General features: G+C 45.0%; 1 protein-coding gene across 2 annotated transcripts in view; it reads right to left on the reverse strand.

Annotated features, from left to right (window-relative positions):
* The window catches only part of IGSF10 (immunoglobulin superfamily member 10), a 30,005-nt gene extending 18,895 nt beyond the window's left edge, over positions 1-11,110 (reverse strand). The window contains exons 1-3 of one of the 2 annotated variants that reach the window (XM_029061653.2): positions 10,498-11,110; positions 6,580-6,796; positions 276-405 (exon numbers count right to left, since the gene is read on the reverse strand). In XM_029061653.2, the coding sequence (XP_028917486.1) occupies positions 276-405; positions 6,580-6,796; positions 10,498-10,504 (354 nt within the window). In that variant the 5' untranslated portion in view covers positions 10,505-11,110. The remainder of the gene's footprint in view (positions 1-275; positions 406-6,579; positions 6,797-10,497) is intronic. The other variant, XM_029061660.2, reaches the window with a different exon arrangement.
* Positions 11,111-11,450: the final 340 nt, after the last annotated feature.

The following is an 11,450-nucleotide window of genomic DNA, read 5'->3' on the forward strand; positions in this document are numbered from 1 at the left end:
GGGCTCACAGTTTAAGTATGATGGAGAGCAGGTACTGAATGCCCATTTTAAAGACAAGGAATCTGAGGGATAGAGACATTAATAGACTTGCCCAAGGTCACACAGCAGATACATGGTGGAGCTGGGATTAGAACCCAGGTCCTCTGATTCCCAAGCCTGTGCTCTTCCCACTAGGCCACACTGCTTTTCACATGTTCCCAGATTGCATAGAAATCTACTGCTTTTTCCTCACAAGACTGAAAGATGGGGGAGAGTTTCCCGTTCTTGTTCCTTACCTGTAATGCAGGTAAACCGGTGAATACCTTGTCAGGGATTGTATGAATCGCATTACTGTGCAACATCAACAGTTCCAAGTGGTTCAGGCCCAGAAAGTTCTTTTCAGTCAGTTTAACCACGCTGTTGTAACTGTAAGAGACATTTCATTCCAAACCTGGGTTAGGCAGTCAGTCAATACCGGCGTGTAAAAGCAATCAAGATAATTTTTTCTGCAAAGACCTGTCAGCAAACTTTTAATCCAGATCTGATGAGACAAAAAAGTTTGAAGAATACCCATGTCTGTTGAGGACCCTAAGGGAGGGTTTTAAAGTTTCAAATAATCCATCTGGATCTCTCATGTTAAAGGTTTCCAACTCATTAGCCAACTGGTGTAAAGGGGATATGGAATCAGGAGTCTATTCTGCGATTCACTGGGAAGATTTGTGTATGCGCAGGCTGGGTAAAATGGACAATTATTTGAGAGATTAAAATGTTCTGGTGCCTTCTGGGTGACTCCAGCATCTATCTGGATATCAGTGACAACTTGTGTCATGACTTCATTAATAATAATTGTGGTGTTTGCTAAGCACTTACTTGTGCCAAGCGCTGTACAACACTGGGGTAGACACAAAATAATAAGATCAGATACAGTCTGCTCTCTCTGCTGCCAATCTACTCAGCCCTGAGAGCAGCTCTGAAGCAGCCTAGGGTGGCTGTTGGGATGGAGAGACTGACATGGAACTGGAAAAAATCAATCAAAATCATAGTGTGCAGACCATGCTAATGAGAACTTGGGAGAGTAGAAAATAATTAGAAGATATGATTCCTCTTTCACTGAACTTACAGTCAAGCAAGGAAATATATTTATGGTGTTAAGCAATACTATGTGTCTCACACTGTACCTAGCACTGGGGTATATTCAAGATAATCATGTTGGACACAGTCCGTGTCCCATATGGGGTACACAGCTTTAATCCCCATTTTACAGTTGTGGTAACTGAGGGACACAGAAGTAAAGCAACTTGCCCAAGACCACACATAGACTAGTGGTGGAGATGAGATTAGATCCACGTCCTCTGGCTTCCATGTCCACTTGGACATGTTGCATCAAATGTTTTATGGGTTATCAGGGCTGCTTGTCCCCTCACTCCTCTAAAACCTCTCTAATGGTTGTCCAATCACCTCTGCATAAAGCAGAAACACCTCACCATCAGATTCAAGGCACTCAATCAGCTCTCTCCCCATTAATCATCTGCACTCCTCTCCCACTACAACCCAGCCTACACACTTTGCTCCTCTAATACCAACCTACTCACTAACACTTCTTCTAGCCTCACCCACTTGCTCAGCCTTCCCTCCTGTCTGGAACTCCGTACCCCTCACATCTGACAAATCATAACTCTCTCCATCTTCAATAATAATAATAATAATGTTGGTATTTGTTAAGCGCTTACTATGTGCAGAGCACTGTTCTAAGCGCTGGGGTAGACACAGGGGAATCAGGTTGTCCCACGTAGGGCTCACAGTCTTCATCCCCATTTTACAGATAAGGTAACTGAGGCACAGAGAAGTGAAGTGACTTGCCCAAGGTCACACAGCAGACAAGTGGCAGAGCTGGGATTCGAACTCATGACCTCTGACTCCAAAGCCCGTGCTCTTTCCACTGAGCCACGCTGCTTCTCAGCGTGGGCTTCAAAGCCCTACTCAAATCACATCTCCGCCCAGAAGCCTTCCCTGAAATTTATTTTAGTATTCAGTCATTCAATCATATTTATTGAGAGCTTACAGTGTTCAGAGCACTGTACTAAGCGCTTGGAATGTACAATTTGGCAACAGATAGAGATCTGTCTCCTCTGCTTGACTGTAAATTGCTTGAGGGCAGGGATTATATCTACCAAGTGTCTTATACTCTCCCGAGCATTTAGTACTGCACTAGGCAGAGAGTATGTCCTCAATCTCTGATTCATTCATTGATAAAAGGGTGAAAATTCTCTTGAAATATGTACTTGTCCTGAGAAGACATAGCCACTGTAAGAAACAATTTCCATGACATGGATACTGGGAGGTTATCCCTAAGAACCTGATGGAGGAGGAATGGATTTTATACTGCTCAATCCTTTCCCCTCTCCACCTGCTTGTTCTCTGGACAGGTATATAATGGACAGTCATTTTAGAAATCATTTTCGATGGGACACTTTTACTAAGGGGAAAGTTGGGCATCCATAAAATTGGTGCTCACTTCATCAAGGTGTTACCAAGAAAATTTTGCTGAGGCTGAAGATGGAGCTCTATGGCACCTCAGTCTCTGCACCCTTTAAAAGTCTGGCTCTCTGAGTCTGAGGCCTTCTCCTCTCAGCCCTAGACTGTGATGGTAGAAAATTCTTACCAGGCAGTTCCACAGAGTGGAATGTTAGGAGAAGGGCGAGAGTTGGAGAAACAGAAGCTCCTCTACTTCCACTTGTTGCTCTCCTAACTGGTTCAGAGACAATCATTCTTTGCTCCCAGCCCAAATCAATCAATCAGTCAATAGGTTGTATTTATCAAGCTCTTTCTGTGTGAAGAGCACTGTAGTGTTTAGAAGAGTAGGATAACAGAATTGGTAGAAATGTTCCCTGCCCACAATGAGCAATAAGTCACAGTAGCCGCTTGGAGATTCACACATGCTCACAGCAACCTGCGACTACCAGAATTTTCCCCAGTGGGCCAGCCTGGCTCTCTGGATCCTGAGATTGTCTCAGCCCACTACTCAGTCTCCACCCACTCCCTATTATTCATTCATTCAATCGTATTTATTGAGTGCTTACTCTGTGCAGAGCACTGTACTAAGCACTTGGAAAATACAATTCAGCAATAAAGAGAGACAATCCCTGCACACACTGGGCTTACAGTCTAGGAGGGGGAAGACAAATGTCAAAACAAGTAAACAGGCATCAATATAAATAAATAGCATTGTAGATGTATATACATCAAAACTAGTAGACAGGCCTCCATATAAATAAATAAAATTATAGAACTATGCATATATACATAACAGCTGTGGGGCAGGAAGAGGGTGGAAGAGCAAAAGGAGGTGAGTCAAGGTGATGTAAAATGGGGGGAACTGAGGAAAAGGGTGGCTTGGTCTGGGAAGGCCTCTTGGAGGAGGTGTGCCTTCAGTAGAGCTTTGAAAGGTGGGGGAAGAGTGATTGTTTGCCGGATTTGAGGAGGGAGCACTTTCCAGGCTAGAGGTAGGAGGTTGGCCAGGGGTCGATGGCCGGACAGGCAAGATCGAGGCATGGTGAAAAGGTTAGTACCAGAGGAGCGAAGTGTGCAGGCTGGGTTATATCAGGTACCTTCTCTTGCACCAAACCATGATGAAGGGAATGGATGGGCAGAGCAGGGGATGAAAGAAAAGGAAGCAGAGGGAGGCAGGTTGGGAAGGTATATATATATGTATATCTATATATAGATTTATATATAAAATGGTGTTTGTTCAGTGCTTACAGCCAAGCACTGTTCTAAGCACTGGGTAGATATACAAGGTAATCAGGTTGTCCCACGTGAGGCTCACAGTTCTTAATCCCCATTTTACAGATGAGGTAACTGAAGCACAGAGAAGTAAAGTGACTTGCCCAAGGTCATACAGCTGACACATAGCAGAGCTGGCGTTAGAGCCCACATCCTCTGACTCCCAAGCCCGTGATTTTGCCACTAGGCCATATTGCTTCAATAATGGTTTTGTTAAGCACTTACTATCTGCCAAGCACTGTTCTAAGTGCTGGGGTAGTTGTAAGGTATTCAGGTTGTCCCACATGGGGCTCACAGTCTTAATCCCCATTTTACAGATGAGGTGACTGAGGCACAGAGAGTTAAGTGACTTGCCCAAAGTCACACAACTGACAAGTAGCAGATCGGGATTAGAACCCATAGCCTCTAATTCCAAGCCTGTGATCTTTCCACTAAATCAAGCTCTGATAGAGTGGAACTAGGGCAGGTTGGGGACAGAATGTGAAAGGGGGAGTCTCCTGCCTTTTCCCAGGTAATGCCCATAAATTGAAGGGCACACATGGACTAGCGGATAGAGCTTGGGTCTGTGAGTCCGAAGGTCTTAGGTTCTAATCCCAACTCCGCCACTTGTCTGCTGTGTGACCTTAGGCAAGTCTCTTAGCTTCTCTGTGCCTTAATTCCCTCATCTGTAAAATGGCTATTAATACTGTGAGTCCTAGGTCGATTAGGGACTGGGTCCAACCCGATTAACTTGTACCTACCCTAGCATTTAGAACAGTGCCTGACACATAGTAAGCACTTAAATACCAGAATTATTATTATTATTACTCCACTGGCCACTCCATATTGGGATAGGACTCTTGAATCCATCTTGGTGTCCAATCTGTTTAGAGGTCCCTGACCAGATAGCCACTCTACTGTCATCCTCCAGACCGTAAGTTCCTGATGGGCAGGGAATGGGTCAACCAACTCTGTTATATTATACTCTCCCAAGCACTTAGTACAGTGCTGTGTACACAGTGAGCATTTAATACATTTCATTGATTGACTGACTGAAGATAGGAGGAGAGGGAAGTCATAGGGAAGCTCAAGAAAGGGGGAGGGCAGAGGCAAGTTTGAGATACACAGACAGGGAGCAGGAAAGTCTACACTGTAAGATCTTGAAAGGTCAATATAATTAATATAACCAGGGTAGAATATAATCTTTTTTGGGGGTGGACCAGATATTTTGCTACCCTGAGATGGGGCCAAAAGAGCCAACCATAAACTCTGCATGGGAATGTCTTGTCACACCGCACAGGCACGCAACATAAAACACAGTGACATTTTACACAACATTCTGGGAATGAACCTTTCTCCATCACCACCCTTTGACTGAGCTCCTTGGGCAGCTCCACTCCACAATCCTGACTTTCACTCCACTAACCAATCTCCTGCCACCATCTTGAAGAATGGCAATGCTGAGGCCATTTTTGAGAATAGAACGACTGCCATTTTGGTAAAGTCCTGCACAGTCACCCTTTGCAGAGCGGCTTTGATATGGTGTCTTACCTCACTTACTTTATAAAGCCAGGCCTGACTTTCTGCATTTAGACGGCATTACATGGATCAACACCTCGACACAACCACCCTGAATTTAAGTCCAGAAAAATCTCATTCATTCAGTGTGTCTGTGGAACACTGTACAGAGCATTTGGGAGAATACAATGCAACAATAAAAAGACACATTCTCTGCCCACAGTGAGTTTACAGTCTAGCGGGGGAGACAAACGTTAGCATAAAAAAAGTAAATTACAGATATGTACATAAGTACTGTGGTCCTGGGAGGGGGGATGAATAAAGGGGGCAAGTCAGAGTGATGCAAAAGGGAGTGGGGGAAGAGGAAAGGATGACTTAGTCTGGGAAGACCTCTTGGAGGAGATGTGTTTTCAGTGTCTTTGAAGTCAGGGAGAGTAATTGTCAGATTTGAGGAAGGAGATTTTTCCAGATTAGAGGCAGGACATGGGCAAGAGATCAGTGGCGAGATTAGCATTAGAGGTATGAAGTGTGCAGGCTGGGTTGTAGTAGGAGATGCCGTGAGGTGAGGTAGGAAGGGGCAAATTGATTGAGTCTTTTAAAGCCTATGGTGAGGAGGCTTTTTTTGATGTGGAGGTACATGGACAACCGCTGAAGGTTCTTGAGGACTGGGGAAACATGGCCTGAACTAGCAGTATGTTAATTTAATTATGTGGGAAAAGGACCCTGCACAGAGTATCAGCGAGCATGCCATTGGTATCATCCTCTTCATCATCAATGGTATTTATTGAGTGCTTACTGTGGGCAGAGCGCTGTGAGAGTACAGTACAACAGAGTCGGTAGACATAATCCTTGCCCACAGTAATCTTACAATCTAGATAAGGAGATAGTTATTAATGTAAGTAAAAATGTATAATATAATAGGCATTATATATATATATATACACAGACACTGAACATTTATGGAGACACAGGCAGCAGTGTTCAAATAGTCCTAGAAATGGATGAACAAGACATAGGAGGCAAAAGACCAAATAGCACCAGATGCTGAAAACATTAAACATGATAGGACAAAAGGGAACGACCTTTATGTTTGCACAGTGAGGCTGGGACTGTCTCTAATTGGCCTCTTCAGCTATTTTCATACCCATAGGGGAATTTTGCTTTCAGTGACATATTCTTCCAAATATGAAATATAACTCCATGGAAGTTATATCCTATCCTAGTTATACAGGACCAGGTGGTGAGGGACACCGACCCATCCCAGCAGGGAGAGGCTGGGAACTAGGAGGAGGAGGAGGAAGAAGAGAGTTTCGAACGTACCCAAGGTTGATGCGCTCCACGTTGGGAGGGATGTGGTCCGGGAGGGCCGTGAGGTACCGGAACGTGCAGTGCACCTCCGTGGGGACATAGCACGCGCAGCGTCTGGGGCAGGCGCCAGTGCCAGGAAGAGCTGCCAGGCAGATACTGATGAAGAAGGAAGAGGAAGCCAACAAGCAGGGATTCCCTCTGCCTTTCACTCTCCTCCTGGGGGCAAACCCTAAAATGGAACCATTAGTATCTATAAGTAATCAATCATCAGTTGAGTGTACATTCTTTGAAGAGCATTGTACTGAGCACTTGGGGGAGTACAATATAGCAGAGTTGGTAGATTCATTCCCTGCCCACAAGGAGTGGGGTTTTTTAACAGTATTTGTTAAGCGCTTACTATGTGTCAAATGCTGTTCTAAATGCTGGGGTAGGTACAAATTAATTAGGTCGGACAGTCCCTGTCCCACTTGGGGCTCATAGTCTAAGTAGGAAAGTGGCTAGAGCACGGATTTGGGAGTCAGAAGTCAGGAGTCAGAAGGACCTAAGCTCTAATTCTGGCTCTGCCACTTGTTTGCTGTGTGACTCTTGGTCAAGTCACTTAGTTTCTCCTGGCCTCAGTTCCCTCATTTGTAAAATTAGGATTAAGAGAGTGAGTCCCATGTGGGATAGGGACTGGGTCCAACCTGATGACCTTGTATCATATGACCTGATGACCCCAGTGCTTAGAACAGTGCTTGGCACATAGTCAGAGCTTAACAAATACCATTATTATTATTAGAGAAGCAGCATGGCTCAGTGGTACGCTCCCGGGCTTGGAAGTCAAAGGTCATAGATTCTAATCCCAGCTCCATCACTTCTCAGCTGAGTGACTTTGGGCAAGTCACTGAACTTGTCTGTGCTTCAGTTACCTCATGTGTAAATTGGGGATTAAGACTGTGAGCGCTATGTGGGACAACCTGATTACCTTATATTTACCCCAGCGCTTAGAACAGTGCTTGGCACATACTAAGTGCTTAACAAATGCCATCATTATTATTATTTATTAGAACCTCCCCCTTTTTAATGTATCCCCTTTTTACAGTTGAGGAAACTGAGACCAGAGAAGTTAAATGACTTGCCTAATGTCACACAGCAAGCATTTGGCAGATCCAGAATTAGAACCCAGGTCGTTGTGATTCCCAGTTCCACGTTCTGTACACTAGGACATGCTACTTCTCCAGTCTACCAACTAGACAAGTCACTTAACTTCTCTGTGTTTGTTACCTCCACTGTGAAATGGGAATTAATACTGTGAGTCCCAGTCTAATAATAATTGTGGTGTTTGTTAAGCACTAACTATGGACCACACACTGTACTAAGCTCTGGGATAGATGCAAGATAGCCAGGTAGAACACAATCCCTGCTCCCCGAGGGACCTGCACACAACCACAGATTCGACCCAGGTCCCAAGGAGATGTAGTAACTCGGCAGTTTTGCAACGCTTCTTCTAGTGGAAAATGTAGTCTCTGCTGCCCGACCAATGTTGGTGTTTTCAGGAGGGGTATTCATTAGAAAATTCCTCTAAGCATTCTGCTTCTTTCTTAATGAAAAGCAACGGGGGAATTATGCTTGCTGGCCAGTTCACAAGGGGAACTGGAGACCGAGACCATGCTAGAGCTGTGGGTTACAAATATAAGACATTCCTGTCACTTTGAACCACCTCCAATTGGCTTCCAAAGTGTCTTGGCCACAGAATACATCAGCTCCTTTACTGCAGAGCCATTACTAAGAAACAGTGTGAGAGGAGGTGAGAGGGGCTAAGGTAGCAGGACTAATGTCAGGCTGAAAAGGGAACCATCCTGCCCATCCTCTTCCTCAGAATGTCTGTGGGAAGAATTCCCCACTTATGATGGTAATAACTATAATAATAATAACATCCTTACTACTCACCAGACAGTGTACTCTTTGAGCTGTTGATGTTCATCCCACCCTCAACCCCATCACACTTATATGAATATCCACTACCTAATAAGTGCTTCAAAAATATCATAAAAAATAAAAGGTAGGACACAGTCCCTGTCCCACCTGGGGCTCACAGTCTAACTAGGAGGAAAGACAAGTATTGACACTTGATGATGATGGTATTTAAGTGCTTACTGTGTGCCAAGCACTGTTCTAAGTGCTGGGGTAGATAGATACAAGGTAATAAGGTTGTTCCACATGGGGCTCCCAGTCTCAATCCCCATTTTACAGATGAGGTAACTGAGGGAGAGAAGTTATGTGACTTGCCCAAAGTCACGCAGCTGAGAAGTGGCAGAGCTGGAATTAGAGCTCACGACCTCTGACTCTTTCCACTAAACCATACTGCGTCTTAGCTGTGTCCCCCTCCCCCTCTGCTTCACTTTACTCACCCTCTCTAACTGTTCTTGATGACAGAATAAGGGGGAGAATTTCCAGACCTTCAAGTAACAGCAGTTCTGTTGCCCATATGTCTCCTCTCTGGGAAAACTCTCTCCTGGGGTTTAATGCCTAGGCATCTTGCCCTACAGTCTTTGTTGTCTAAGGGAGAAGGACCCCCTCCCCACCACCAGGAAGTGAGACTGCAGTGCTTTGCATCTATAATAAAGGGTCTCTAAAATGTCAAGTACTGATAGATGTAAAGAGGTGGGGGAATCAATCATTCAATGGTATTTTTGGAGCACTTTGTGGCGAGCACTGTATTAAGTGCTTGGGAGAGTACAATACAACAGAGTTGGTAGACACATTCCCTGCCCACAAGGAGCTTACAGTCTAGATGGGAAGACAGAAATTAATATAAAAACATGATGGTTGTGCACATAAGTACTGTGAGCCTGAGGTTGGGTTGAATATCAAGTGCTCAAAGGACACAACTCCAAGTGCATGGATGAGGCAGAGGGAGCTGGCTGTCAGCCTAGTTGATAGAGCACAGATCTAGGAGTCAGAAGTTCATGGGTTCTAATCCCAGCTCCATTGCATGTCTGCTGTGTGACCTTGGGTAAGTCATTTCACTTCTCTGGGCCTCAGTTCTCTCATCTGTAAAATGGGGATTAAGACTGTGAGCCCATTTGGGTCAGGGACTGTATCCGAGTGTGATCAACTTGTATCTATGCCAGCGCTTAGGACCGGGCTTGGCATATAGTAAGCACTTAACAAGTGCTATAATTATCAATTATTAAGAGGTGTGTGGAGGAGTGGAGTGTGGGGGTGAGAAGTGTGTATGTGTGGGAATTAGATTCCTTGAAAATCTTGGTCTCAGAGAGCAAATCTGGGGAGAGAGTGGAGCTGTAAATAGCTGCTGCTAGTGCCAGAGAAACTGTTATAAACTCCATTCCCTCCACTTTGTTCCAGGTTGATCTTTGATTTTCTGTACTTCCACTGCCCATTTGTGGAGCACCTGAGAGTTTTCCATTCCCCTGTAACAAAGGGATCAGGTCTCCAGGGAGAAGACAACCCTGTTACAGGGACAAGACCTTTGTTCTGAATAACAGTCTTCTGGCATAGAGGACTAAAATACCACTTTGAATTGCTTATGGTTTGTCAAAATTTTGGGCAGCCTAACACTAAATCCAATTCAGTAAACTGGACTCTGGAGATGTCTAACCCAGATGGAAAGGTAACCCTAGAACACTTCATAAAATTATCCATTATTTACTGTCTCCTCCCAGCTGGTCACAACACATTTTAATGGCATCTGACTGGCAAGCAGTAGCCCTGTGCTACAGTTAGATATGTCAAGGTTCTATGAGTTGGAGTTGCTATCTCCCAGTGGCAAAAAATCATGCTGTCCAACCCAATTCCCCACCCACTAGACCCCGCTGGGGCTCATCTCGAAATTGCACTGAAAAGGATCAATCCGAGAAGGACAGGAGAAAGGTAGATAAAAAGCTGTGGAGTCCCCTTATCGAAATAGAAATGAAGGAGAGACAATACCTGACATTTGTGTTTGTGTTGCAGTTTATGCTTTCTCAGTCCCTGGCTCCTCCTGTGATGTAAGCAGAGGTGGGAAACCCTCCCACACAAGGGAAAATTTCACCAGACCAGGCGCACACCAAGTCCCCTCATCCCCATCAATGGGGCAATACGATGGATGATTCGGTCGTTTCGCTTGGCAGAATGTGCTTAGCACATTGAGCCGGGCGGGCTTACAGGCTCACAGCTTCCTCGGTGCTTCAGGGTCACGTGAAAGCTCAAGTCAATCCAGCAATACTTGTAAAGTGACTGAAATGTATGAAAAAGTTCAGTTCTCTTGCTTTACTTTCTCCCTGGGCAGTTCCTTACACTGCAGCTTTTCTTAGGATTTTCGTTTTAGTTCCAGTCACATTCAGTTTCTCTTTTTTTTTCCTGGTCCCACGAACTTCTCCTCAAATATCCTTTCATGAACAAATCTCTCCCCTATGCACAGATGCCAAAACTGGGGTTTCTTCTCCGCTCCCTGCTCTTTTGGAAGTTTCTTTGCCTGGCTTCCCTCTTGAGGCTTTCAAGCTCTCTTGACTTTCTCTTGTGTGAGTGTGTGTGTGAGAGAGGGAGGTGTGTGTATATTTTCCCTGGCCCTTCTATCCCTATCCCCTCCACTACAACTCTATCCCTTGTGGCTGGTTGGTCACACCCCCGTTCTCCCCCTCATCCTCCTGTCCACCCTCCAAAACCTTGGAAGCAAGTGATTGGAGGAGTTTAGAAATTTACCTCCCCTCCTTATGTAATCAGCCAGTAAGCTTGCCATTGCTGCAACTCTGAAACAGCTGAAACAGCTGTAAAAGGCTACGGGGTGGGGGAGGAATTTGCAGGCATGGAGGAAAAGAGTGAATGAAGAGTTGTGGGGAGCGTGGGGTGGTGGCAGAATCAATCAGTGAGTGGTGTCTATTGGGTGTTTACTGTGTGCAGAG

Source organism: Ornithorhynchus anatinus, chromosome 1 (genome assembly GCF_004115215.2).
Source record: "Ornithorhynchus anatinus isolate Pmale09 chromosome 1, mOrnAna1.pri.v4, whole genome shotgun sequence".
In the NCBI taxonomy this organism is placed as follows: domain Eukaryota; kingdom Metazoa; phylum Chordata; class Mammalia; order Monotremata; family Ornithorhynchidae; genus Ornithorhynchus; species Ornithorhynchus anatinus.